Source organism: Chionomys nivalis, chromosome 2 (genome assembly GCF_950005125.1).
Source record: "Chionomys nivalis chromosome 2, mChiNiv1.1, whole genome shotgun sequence".
NCBI lineage: Eukaryota > Metazoa > Chordata > Mammalia > Rodentia > Cricetidae > Chionomys > Chionomys nivalis.
The window spans coordinates 25,049,151-25,061,666 of NC_080087.1; the positions used below are offsets into that span (position 1 = coordinate 25,049,151).

Consider the following 12,516-nt stretch of genomic DNA (forward strand, 5'->3'; position numbering starts at 1 on the left):
TACTACATGAAAAAGTCAAAGGAGACAGCAGTAAGTACAATAAGCCTTGTTTGTTTTGATAAAGAAACGTAAAAAAAAAACACTGTGGAATGGAAATCAGTGTTCAGGCTGGGTTATAATTAGAAAGCAGGACTGGGTGGGGAGCCTAGGAGGAACTGGAACTCATTCTTATATCAAATCATCTTGTCATGTTGAATTTTGACCTTGTCCACGTTATTTTCATTAAAGAAACAAACTCCTTTTGTTTCCTTCCTATATCTACTTTATGAAGAATGGATAAAGTAGGAGCCTCAACTAAACCTGGAAACTTCGAAACACAGGTAGACAGAGCTTCTACCACCGTCTAGAATGATTCTGCACACCTTATTAACTTGTTTTCTTGCCTCCTAAAAATGGGATGAGGCATTCCCTGACCTTTCTACCTAAAAGGCCGGGACAGAATTACTAGGAACAGGTCTATGGTACAATGTAGATGTGGTGAGGTTAAAATAAAACAGGGGTGAGAAGAGATGGTTATTAGATTAAGACACCACCCTTCACACAATGGAGCCTGACTAACATAATTCTTGAGGTTAAAAAGAAAAGAATAATAATAATAAAAAGAAACAATACATAGCTTTCATTCATATAATCACCGGCTTAAGGTCGTCAAACTCATCATTGAGAATATTGTTTGTTGATTCTGTACCCAACAAATACTTCCTGTGTTCAGTATACCATGCCCTGTTCTGGGCACGAGGCCACAGAGTACAGGAACCACTTTAATGGAAGACAAGCCTGGTCCACCTCTACTTAGAAACCAAGAATCCAACTCTCAACAAAGCACTGCCAAACCAAATCTAGCACCGTACAAAAGAAACTATATACTATTCCCAAATGAGTTTATCCCAGGAAGACAAGGTTAGTTCAATATCTCAATATCAACTTAATGTCACATGTGGTATTACTAACATACAACAAATAAAAAGCAAAATTCACACAAACATCCTCATAGAGAAAGAAAGAGCTGATGACAAAACCCAGCATTTTTATGATGAACACACTCAGTTATGAACTAGGAATAGCGAGAAATTTTTGATAAAGTCACCATGTTACAGAGTCGTCTGTAACATCCCACTTATTCCTGAAAGGCTCAAGCTACTAGCCCCTGCCCCATGCTTAGCAATAGGACAATGTTCACTTTGACACTGGACTGCAGATTCTCTATTGAATGGGAAAGAAAAGTATCATTCAAACCAGAAAGAAAAAAGCAAATTGTCTCTCTTTACCTATGACCTTGTATCTAGACTTCATATATAATATAAACTTAAGTACAGAAAAGTATTGAGAACCTAAAAACCATTAGGAATAAGTTTGTTCAACGAGGTGCAAGATATATACAAAGATAGAGTTTCTAAATCCTAGCAATTCTTTAAATGAAATAAGAATAAACATTATAATAGCATCAGAAACAAAAAAATAGGAAAAATTTAACAAAAGAAGAAATGAATGTGAACTAAAAACTACAGAACAGTGGGAAGAGGGGCATGGGAAACAGCTCGGTCAATGAAGTACTTGCTCCAAAGGCACGAAGACTGGAGTTCAATGCTCAGAAGCCACATAAAAAGTTCCAAGTGGTAAGACCCTAGCACTAAGGAAGCAGAGACAAGTGAATTTCCGCAGCTCAACAGCTTGCCAGCCTGGCCTACTTGGCAATCACAAGACTAGTTAGGTATCCTGTCTCAAAAGGGGGGAAAAAAAGAATTACCAGACCTCCCAAAGAACTGAGGACTGAGGTTGTACTTTAAGCATCTATATATGTGTGCATGCACACCCGTGCACACACACGCACACACCTGAATATAAACAGTAGAAGGAAAATTTAAACTATCTAAATAAATGAAAAGGCATTGTTTGCTTGGACTAGATTAGCATTCATTTTAAGATGGCAGTATTATTGAACCCGAGTCAGTTTCAACACGTCTATCAAAATCTCGACTTTCATAGGAAAACTGACAAGCTGACTGTGAGCTTCATATGGAAAGAAGGACAAGAGAGATGGAAGAGACAAAAGAATCTTGAAAAGGGATCAAATGAGAAGGTTCCTGTTTCTCAGCTTCAAAACTTCACTACCAAATTACAGCAGGGCAGTGCGGTATTGACACAAGAAGAGACATTTGGATGGAATGGAGTTACAGAAATAAAATACACAGTCAACTGATTTCCCACAATAATGCCAAAACAGATCATCACCTGACTCTCTCAGTCCCCTCCTCTCTCTCTCGCCCCTAAATTAGAGATAGATCTTGGGGCCTCAAACATGCTGGATAAGTGTTTGATCACTAAGCTATATCCCCAGCCACAACAGTTCAATGGAGGAGGAATCGCCTTTCGGAAAAGTAGTACTGAGACAACTGGATATCCAGAAGCCAGAGAATGAAGCTGGAATCCTACACTACACAGTACATGAAGATTAACTCAGGATCTATCACTGATCTAAGGATCAGAGTGAAAACTCAAGAACCCCTAGAAGAAAACAAAGCTATAAATGTTCTCGGTTTTCATAAGACAGTGTTTTTAGTTTTAGACATAACATCACAAACCAAGAACAAGAGAAAAGTTAATGGGACATCATCAAGCCTTTTAAAATGGGAGATTCAAATTATATCATTCACTTAAAGAAGCAGGCCAGAGGGGCGAAGAAAAATATTTGCACATGACATGAACCTTTAGAAAGCAGAGAACTACAAGCCAGTTCACAAGGATGGCTAACGCAAAAATGGAGAATAACAAGTGTTAGGCAAGAAGGTGAAGGAACTGGAATTTCACCCACTGCTAAAGAGAAGGTGTGCAGCAAGCGTCCCTGGAAGGCCACAGCCCCTTAAAAGGTTAAACCTAGCAGATGACCCAGTAATTCTTTCCACTTAGAGATTCAAGGGAAATCAAAACATACCTTCACCAACTTCTATATGAAGTTCAAGCAGTGCTGCTCACAGTAGCCAGCTAAGTAGAAATAACCACGATGAAAGGCTAATATGACTATTTGGCAATAAAGCGAAATGAAATACACATGCTACAGCTCAGTTGACTCGTGAAAACATCACGCCCACTTGAAAGAGCCAGCCCTAAGAAAATACACCCACTATGATTCAATTCCCATGAGACGTTCCTGATCAGCAAATCTATAGAGATAGAAAATAGATTCACGTTCATTAGCAGGAAAGAGAGCAAGTGAATGGGGGCTGATGGTTACACAAGCCAAATATACTAAAAACAGTAAACCATACACTTTCAATGGGAAAATGTTATGGCCTGGGAACTACAAGTCGATAAAACTATATTTATAATTCCCTACCCTCAGAAATAATAGCTATTAATAATCTTCTAGATGCCCCAAAAGTAGATGTAGCCCAGAGCTGAAAGTCTCAGGAGAGCCTGAAGTCAGAAAGAGGGAGGGGTAAACTGATTTCTGGTGACAATGCACATTCTTACAAAACCCCAAACCAAGTGATAAATATGAACTCCGGAACCTGGTGCTAGAGATTTCTCCCCCAGATTTTGCCCCCCCCCCCACTCCCTCGCATTTATGTTAAGAATCACTGTGGGCACTATGGTCTCTGGTGGCCACTACACGCTTATACCATTGATGACTGAGCCCATATCTCACCTGGAAAGTCAGGGAAGCAGCTGAGGCAGAGCTAAAAGGGTTTATCATTCTCAGGCTCAGAGAGCAGACAGCGGAAGAAAGCAGACAAAACCTGGTTGTGTCTTGTGGCTGTTTTGTTTGCTGTCATTTAGAATGTTCTGGTGAAACAACTGGGAGATGAAGTACCGCTGACAGAGATCTTCAGTGGGTACCACAAGAAAACAACTGCACTTTCACACCGCAACCACTTCCATTCCCCGACAAGTCGCAAAAAATAATAAATAAAATAAAATAAAGCTCCATTCATAAAGCTTGGGTTAGTCATTTCAGCTACACAAAGTTGTGTGAATTTGAACCAAGAACCTGCAAAGAGAGCTCCCTATAAAAAACCTTTCCTGACCAAGCCTAACTTTTTATTTCAACAGACTGCCTGCTTTCTCGCTACGACTGCTCACAGCATAGATGCTAAGGCTCTCGGAATTTCTTTTCCTTTTTTCTTTTTCTTATACTAGTAAGGAGGAAGAATAGCCGCATTCTAGGATTTTGGTTGCTTCTTAGACTTCACTTAAGTAATAATCCATGATTTGTGTAAAGGCAAATTTCACCTCTCCATAATTCACTCTAGTAGCATCTTGTGGCAGAACTAAAATCACGACGATGGCACTTCCCGAGTACTAGCTGCACTGGAATAATGAGTTAATTTTGTCTTTGCCAGCGAAGAAGCAAACAAACAAACAAAAATTTGTTTTAATTGAAAGCTCTCACACTACTTTAAATGAGACAAAAGAAATCCAGTTTTATACGGGCCAAATCATCTTATAATGAGGACTCTAACCAGCCCTATCAACCCCCCCCCCACACACACACACATAAACAAGCAGTCATTTGATGTCTGGAGCAATGAGGCCGTATCATTATTAATAAGGGAAACCAGAAGCTTTCTCACATTCATCTTTCTCTCCCTTGCAGTGGGGTCATTCTTGGGGGCATTAACCTAAGCCTCAGCCATGCTTATGAAGTTCCAAGGGACGAAGCTGAAGCACCTGCCCAAACCCGTGGAGAGGGCCTGAAACAGTCAACTCCCTCGACTCCAGCACCCTGGAATACCTTCTAAACCTTCCCTGTCTATGCCCTGCCATTTCCTTCCCATGAGATCCTGTTGATATCTGCCAAACCAAAGGGTCCACTAGACCACTCAATGGTCTCTGCGAGGTCATGGTTCAGAAACTATTGATGGAAAAATATCAAAATACTGCTTTGTAGGCTTATTCCCGTATCCGATCACATGATGTGTCGCCAAACAATTGTTTATTCCTAAACACGGGGACAACGCCAGCCTGCTTACTACCTTCCTTCCTTCCTTCGTTTTTTATTTTTTAAAGAAAACGGCTAAGAGAAGCATGGTGCTGTAACTCAGAAATGTTACACGCATTTCCATAAAACTAACTTTATTCCTCTAGACTTCCCTAAACGCTATGGCTTATGTGTGTAACATAAACAAAACAAGTATCATCTGAACCAATTACACATTTTGGGGTGGTTATTAAATATTCAGCGTCCTGCCAGGAAAGGAGAAAGCAAGCCGCACTTCTGCTCCAAATAACAAACCATAAATCAGTTGACAAGCTTGAAAGAATTCCGTTCTAGTCTGTTCGAAAGCCAAGCCTAAGGAAAGGGGGGAGCCCGCGGGAATGTTTCTCCTGCTCTCGAAGTTTCGCCTTTGCAAAACAGACTCGTGCGCACGCAAATGGCGCTTCTCGGAACTTTCTGGCTCTCAAGTCATCTGGAGACAAACCAAAGCCCGGGGTGCGCGCCCTCGCAGAGCTGGGGCCTGCGCCTGGGACCCGGCTCTGAAGGCGCCGGCCTGGCCCGGGACTCACCGCTGCCGGGCTGCGGGGACAGCGCGGACACCGAGGTCTGGCCCATGGCGGGTCACCGCCCCGCTGCGCCTCCGCCTCACCGGGCCGCTCCGCTCCTGCGCGCCCCCGTCCGCTCGCCGCCGCCGCCAGCCTCCCGCGCGCTCATCGCGGCCCGCGCCCGCCTGTCCCGCACCTTCTCCCCGCGAGCGCGCGGGTCGCCCAGCCCTGGCAGCGGCCGATCCAGCCCAGCGGATGCCTGTCATTCCTCTATGCAGATTAGCTGGGGTCAGGGGTCACCGGGAGAAAAGAGGGGGGCGAGGGCGACCGGGAGCAGAGGAGTGGGGAGAGCAGGACACCGGGATGCTGGTGTGGGGTGTGTGTTGGGGGTGGGGGTTGCTGGTCTAGCTGCACCCGGCGGGGGGGGGGGGGGGGCTGGGTGCCCGTACCCCCTGGAGCAGAAGGGTTATCAAAATACTCCCTTTACTTGTCAAGGTTCAATGTCAAATGATCCTCTAGGTCTGAGAAGAAGAAAAAAAAAACATTAAAGTACTTTGTCACTGGTACTTAATTTAGGAAAATTTGTTTCTTTAAAGTTAGTTCCTTCCTTATATTGTTTGGAGCATTGCAGACCTGTTAGAGAGGCCATTGCGTAGTGTTTTCCTCTCGTTAACAATTATCTTCCCTTCACCAAACGCAATAAAAACAAAACAAAACTAATGGCTTTGGACAGCACAAGTCAGTCATGTCCACAGTGACCTATGTGTGACGTCAACTGAGCATATACAGACTGGACTCTACCACCTACAATTCTAGCTCGCTTGCCTCCTCTATGCCTCCGAAGAATCACTTGTCAAGTAAGGTGTTTAAAACACTCAAAGGCAGACACAACCATAACAACGTAACATAATATAACATAACTATAACAACAACAGTAGTTTATTTAACAAACTATTATGCCCCCAAACCTGAATTAACACCCCTATAATATTCTATTAAGTCTCAAGTTTCTAAAAACTATGAATAGCAAGCTGAGGATCTAGATTTAGTATATATACATATATGTGTGTGTAGGCATGAATGTATATGTATATATAAATGTACTATATCCAACAGAAGGGTAGTTACATGAGTATATTCTGTTATGAGTTGCAAACTATGATTGTATACCCCTTTCTGAATATATACATTTCATTAAAAAGTATATTTTAGCCACATTGCTTATGTAACCTTTCATCTTTTAGTTTATCCCAATCAACTCTGAAAAATAAAAATATTGTTCATTATAGACCTTATAAGATCATCTGCTTTAGCATTTTAATCATAAAAACCACATTTCCTTACTGTGTGTATAACTGAGCTCAGTGGGACCTTGTTTTGATTTTTGAAAGACACTTGTTTAACATCACAGTCAAGTAACTGGCTCCTCTCCTTTGGTGGGAAGTTCTTTTCCTTAAAAAGCTCTTAAGAAATAAGAAACTGTGACTATTTGGGGGGTGTTGGGAATTGAACCCTTGGGGCTGTTTGCATGCTAGGCGGGCCCTCTGCTACTGAGGTATGCACCACACTCAAGAAATCCCAATTCTTCAAATGAAACCGAAAGACTTAACCAAACGAGTTGTAGTTAGGACAGTAACATCAACAGCATCTCTCATCATGGGGTACCCGAAGCACACACGGCATTGTGTTCTGAGAACACATCCTGCCTGAGGACTCAGCGGTGAAAGGGAACTATGAATTGCTGGTCTCTGGTTTCTTTGCTTTAAATTGCCTTAAGAAGCAAACAAGCGAAATGTTTGTGGAAGTGAAGAGGAGAGATATCTTACCATGGTGCTTCTGGCTGAGCTTCGCTGATAAAGGAAGTCATTGTTCAGGGAGAACACGGTAAATTCTGCCCATTGAAAGTTTATAATAGAAGCGTTTTAGGATGATAAACGTCAAACTGTGGTACAATGGTTTTTGCTATCACTATTTCTTCTCTTTGAGAAACGATAGTGAGGCTTGTTTTCCCCATCTACAAAGTCTTATTTAAAGCATTATGGGGCAAAGGAGTGCTCTACGGTTCTAGTTTTCTTTTAGGATTTGCTTAATACATCCACATTTACCTGTTCAAGTTTGTTTTCACCCTGATTCGATGGCTGATTCTTGGCGTCATCTGGAACTGTAATAACCAGTGATCAAGTTACATCTTTCCCAGAAACTCTACCGGTCCTGTTAGATTACCCTGGAAGTTAATCAGCCAAACTGTAGGAAGTGTGCTCCAAGGTTCCTTTACAAGGATGGGGGCATCCCGCTTCCAGCTTTTCTGCTGGGGTTTGGTGTCTTAGCGGAGAACTTACGCCAGTGCACAGAGAGGAAGTCTACAGCAAATCCCAAGTCTCCTTTTGAGGTCAAAACATGGAAATAAGGAAGTGAAATACAACAAGAGTATTTTCAAACTGGACATGGTAGCTTGAAATCTCAGCACTTGGAAGGCTGAGGCAGGGGGATTGCCCTGATTTCTGGGCCTTCCTGTGCTACACAGTAAGTTCCAGGTCAGCTTGAGCTACAAGTTAGACACTGTATCAAGAACAGAAGTATTTTAAGATAAGTTTCTTCCCAGACGCCTCACTCATGCCATACTGAACTTACACAGACAGTTCCGGGAGTTGCTCTCATGAGTTTAGAGTGGATGCTAGGAACATTTAATGTCACATGAAAAACAGGCATTTCTCTACAGAATACTCATTTCTAAGGAACTGGTAAAAATGCTAAAAAAGATGAGTGCCCATCAGAGGAGGTCACCTGCATATACTTCCTCAACATTGGTCCCTTTGGCCCCAAACTCCATTCTGGGTTTCTAAACTGATCTCTTGTGGAGTGAGAGCCTTGTGGATAAACAGCAATGGATTTGGGTGCTGGTTTGGAGGGAGGGGGCCACACTAGATCCATTTATGAACCTGCAAAACTGATGCCACCTGGTTTGCCAAATTCCTTACAATGGAACAAGTTGACTCTAAGCCAGAAAGTGCTACCTTCTTCAGCATTTTTGTCTCGTGCCACATGCTGCCATTAAATCATCCCATCCCTGGATTTGAGAATCTGTTTATATTAAATATCCCTGAAAATAGAAGAATAGAATAGCATTTACTGATATTTTCCCTCATTGCCCAGTATAGTTTCCATCCTCGGAAGAACTGGGATTTATTCATTTAGTTCCAGGAAGAAATGAAATCGAGGGGATTTACTTAGAATTTCCCTTGGGAGACAGTGTGCTTTTAGGAGCAAGCACATGTACATAGGAGGTTTTCAAACACTTTACCCCATCACTCAGGTTTCCCTGACTTGTCTGCCACGGGCGTTATTAAACTCAGCCATCTAGGGTATCCAAAGTGACAAGTGCACTTGTCATGGATGGAAAGGACAGTGGCAAATTAAAGCAGATGTCAACCTAACCTTTACCAACCTAGACTATCAAAAAGTCCTTTCCTAGGAGGTCAAGGTACAAATTGCAGAAATATAATTTGGTGACTGGGGGAGAATTTTAAGCATAGAGAGAGATGAACTCAGATGTCCTGAGTCCTAGTCAGGGGTCTATTGTCTTGCTTGGACCCATCAGATCTGCTCGTAGCCATTGTCTGACTCTGGAACATGGAGGTAGGCGTTCATGGTGAAAAGAAGAGTTAAATGGGCGCTCCCCTCCCCCACCAGAAACAATTAGATGGGTGACAAGAACCACAGTGGCCCAGGGAACAACCAGAAATGGCCATGTACGAGTTTCCAGAGTGTGTTAACATACATTCTTATTTTTGGACTTGACTGTGAAAATTTAACAAATTAGTAGCCTTTCCTCAGCTAACAGGAATTATAGTTGAAGCAAAGGCTTCCTAACATGAAGGTAAAAGAATGTAAACTCAGTGACTTTCCAAGGAGAGCTTTTTTCCCTTAATTATCTGTTTTCAAGGTACAAATGTTTATTTAGAGGAACCAAGGGAAACTGAAAGATTGCCCCAAAGGGTCATTTTAGATCATTGCTTTCTATGTACTTACTCTGTCAAGATTTCCTAAGAAGTAGAGAACTGTCTTTTCTCCCTCCTCTTTAAGAGTCGCTGGAGCACACCTTTTCCAGTGGTAAGAATGCTTTAACACAAACATTCTAATAATGTGATAAAAGTATTTGTACCCCAGAAACTAAAATCCAATAATCAAATATTTTCAGGCTTTCAAGTGAGTTTATTTTATTAGACAACATTCCAGTTTTATTTGTTTTGTTTGTTTGTTTTTGTTTTTACGACTTTCTATTTTTTTCAGAGCGTGGCTACATTCTTAGGAAGGTGTGGCCACTAAAGGCAAACAGAAGGCTTTCTAGATTTTATACTTTGGGCTGAAGTTCTGGAAATATAACCTGAGTTTACATCTTAAAATGTTACTCTGTCGAGGTGGCAGTGGGTTCTTCTCCATTTTCTTTAGCTCTAGAATTCTGAGAGAACACTAGTGTTACCATAACGAAAAGAGAATCCAGGCTAAGACTCACAAGTTTGGACTTTCCAGTTATATATCAAGCATTGGGAAAAAAGAGAAGCGATCACATTCCACAAATGCTAGGCCAAGCAGGAAATCAACCTGTAAGGCAAGTTTTTCTTTCCTATTGTTCTCGTACTTTTATATGATTTATTTCCAGAGTCTCCTCCCTCCTTCTCCTCTCTCAGGCTAACAGGATTAACAAAATACCTCGCCTGGGCCCCTCCCTGAGCTAGTCTCAGCAGCGGGCATGGAGAGGCTTCTGTGTGCTTACTTTCTGACTGAGCCAACTCTTGGAAGATTTACTCAAAAAATAAAGAGCTCAAGGGGTGGACTGGAATGTCTTTTTCCAAAGACTTTGGGAGGAAAACCACCTTAGATGTAAAAAAAGGACCAATCCACAATATCTGAAACTCTGCTGTAAAATTCAAAATCTTTATTAATTCACTAACCAAAATCTATAGAAAGCAATGTTCAAAATGTCCTCAAAAATTACTGCTTGGGCTACAGAAAATAATAGTTTGATGTCAAGTCCAATAATAATAACTACTGTATTCATTCCCAGACCCTAACAAGGTGTTTGGGACAATGAGCACTTAATACACACAGGATAAATACTTGCGTTATCTTCTTAATACCAACAATAGACAAAAACTCATCTATATGTGAATATATAGTTAGGGTTTCTATTACAGAGAACTCTAGCCTGTGTCAAGTCGACATAAAACTAGCCAGCAAGACATGCATGGTTTGTTAATAGGGTACTGAAAATAGCAAGTCTGTCACTGACTGTATGTCTGTCCTTCTATAGACTTCTTGATGGGACAGTCATGTCTTCAGTGAACTACTAAAGACTGCATACCTACCATGAGCAAGGCCTTTAATTCCTGAGCTTGAGGACAAGTGGATAGGGACGCTCCTCTGATGTCGGTCCCACTTGAGTACTGTGTCAGGGAAGGGGATGTAGCATCCTACCCTGACAGTGACTACCCTGATAGATGTCAGTTCCTCCTGGTGTCAACAACACAGGGAGGATCGAATCTAGTTTCTCAGTTCCAAAGATCCCACATAGAGTTGGTGCCTCATTTCAGAGAAGATGCCCCCCTCGTGATTTAAACTGCTCCTCAAATCACAGGAAAATTAAATCTGATCGTATGCAATCAGACTAAACTATGTTCATTTGTTTGCTGCTGCAGCTTTTTGAAGACTGTGTTACAAATTCTAAAATGCACGCTTTATCAAGTAAACAGTCCTATGGGTTCTGATAAGCCGAGTCCCACGGTACAGCCTGAAGTTGGTCCCTATCCCACAGCACACATGCTCAAATCAGACAGCCAATGGGTTGATTGCCACCTGTGACAGCTAGCCTTGACTGCCAGTGAGAATCGTCAACTGGACTAGATAGAGGAGCGCCTAGAGGTGTGCAGAGCACACCCCTGGGTGCTTCTGGGAGGGCGCTTCTAAAGATTAACCGAGATGGGACAGCTCATTCTTATTGTGAGCATCATTCCATTGACCGAGGTCAGGGTGGGAGAAAAGGGGAAAAGGAGCAAGACAGGTCAACATGGACATACATGCTAGCACAGGCTCTCTCTGTTCTCCCTCCCTCCCTCTCTCCCTCTCCGTCTCCCTCTGGGTTGCTAAGATATGAGTTGGTTTGGTCCCATCAGACCCACCCTGAGATAATGGACTGAAATCTTCCTCCCTTCATTGCTTCCCTCGGGTGTTTTATCATGGTGACTATAAAGGCAGTACACCACCCTTATAGATTCATTTCTTGAAATTTCAAATAAATGAAACTATATACAGCAGTTTTTTATAGTTGATTTATTTCATTTAACTTTAAAAATTGTCCATACTGTCCGATATATTCAAATTTTCCCTCTTTTGTTCTGAATGTATTCCATTATATACCTACATCAGTTTGTTTACTCATTCCTAAGTTAATGATTATTTGACTTGAAACTGCATGTCATTATGAAAATACAATTATACTACACTATATTTATTGCTTCATAAACATGTATGTACAAACATACACATATCCAAAGTACTTAGAATGGAGATTAATATGGGGGGATACCATATATTATATATGCACATATACATACTCATAGAGCATATGTTCTAAGTAAAAGATAAAAAATGAACAATGGACATATTAAGATAAAAGGTGCTCAGAGCAGAGAAGGGATTGAGAGAGCCATGGCTAGGAGGACAGTCACAACAGTCCCCCCCACTCCCCATAAGACGATGCTTATGGAAAAACATGAAAGAGGGAATAGACCCAGCCAAGTGGCAATCTAGGAGAAGAGTGCTCCAAGGATTAAAATCAGCAACGACAACAAACCAATAGTTAATATAAAGCCAATATAGGAACGCGGTTTACATGTTTGAGGAGTCTAAACAGACCAGTGAGTTCAAGCAGAGTGATAGCTGTTAAGGTAGAAGCTCCACCCCAGCCCCTGGCATTCCAAATATCTAAAGAGTCTTTAATGTTCTGTGGAAGCTCCAACTCTACCCCCCTCCCCCATC

The 12,516-nt window shown here is 41.8% G+C and overlaps 1 protein-coding gene across 4 annotated transcripts in view; it reads right to left on the reverse strand.

Moving 5' to 3' along the window:
- The window catches only part of Phactr2 (phosphatase and actin regulator 2), a 271,200-nt gene that overhangs the window by 118,742 nt on the left and 139,942 nt on the right, over positions 1-12,516 (reverse strand). The window contains exon 1 of one of the 4 annotated variants that reach the window (XM_057761358.1): positions 5,506-5,716. The exons of the other annotated variants lie outside the window; for them this stretch is intronic. Within the exon in view, the coding sequence (XP_057617341.1) occupies positions 5,506-5,551 (46 nt within the window). The 5' untranslated portion in view covers positions 5,552-5,716. Of the gene's footprint in view, positions 1-5,505; positions 5,717-12,516 lie in introns of those variants that run through there. 4 annotated transcript variants of the gene reach the window in all.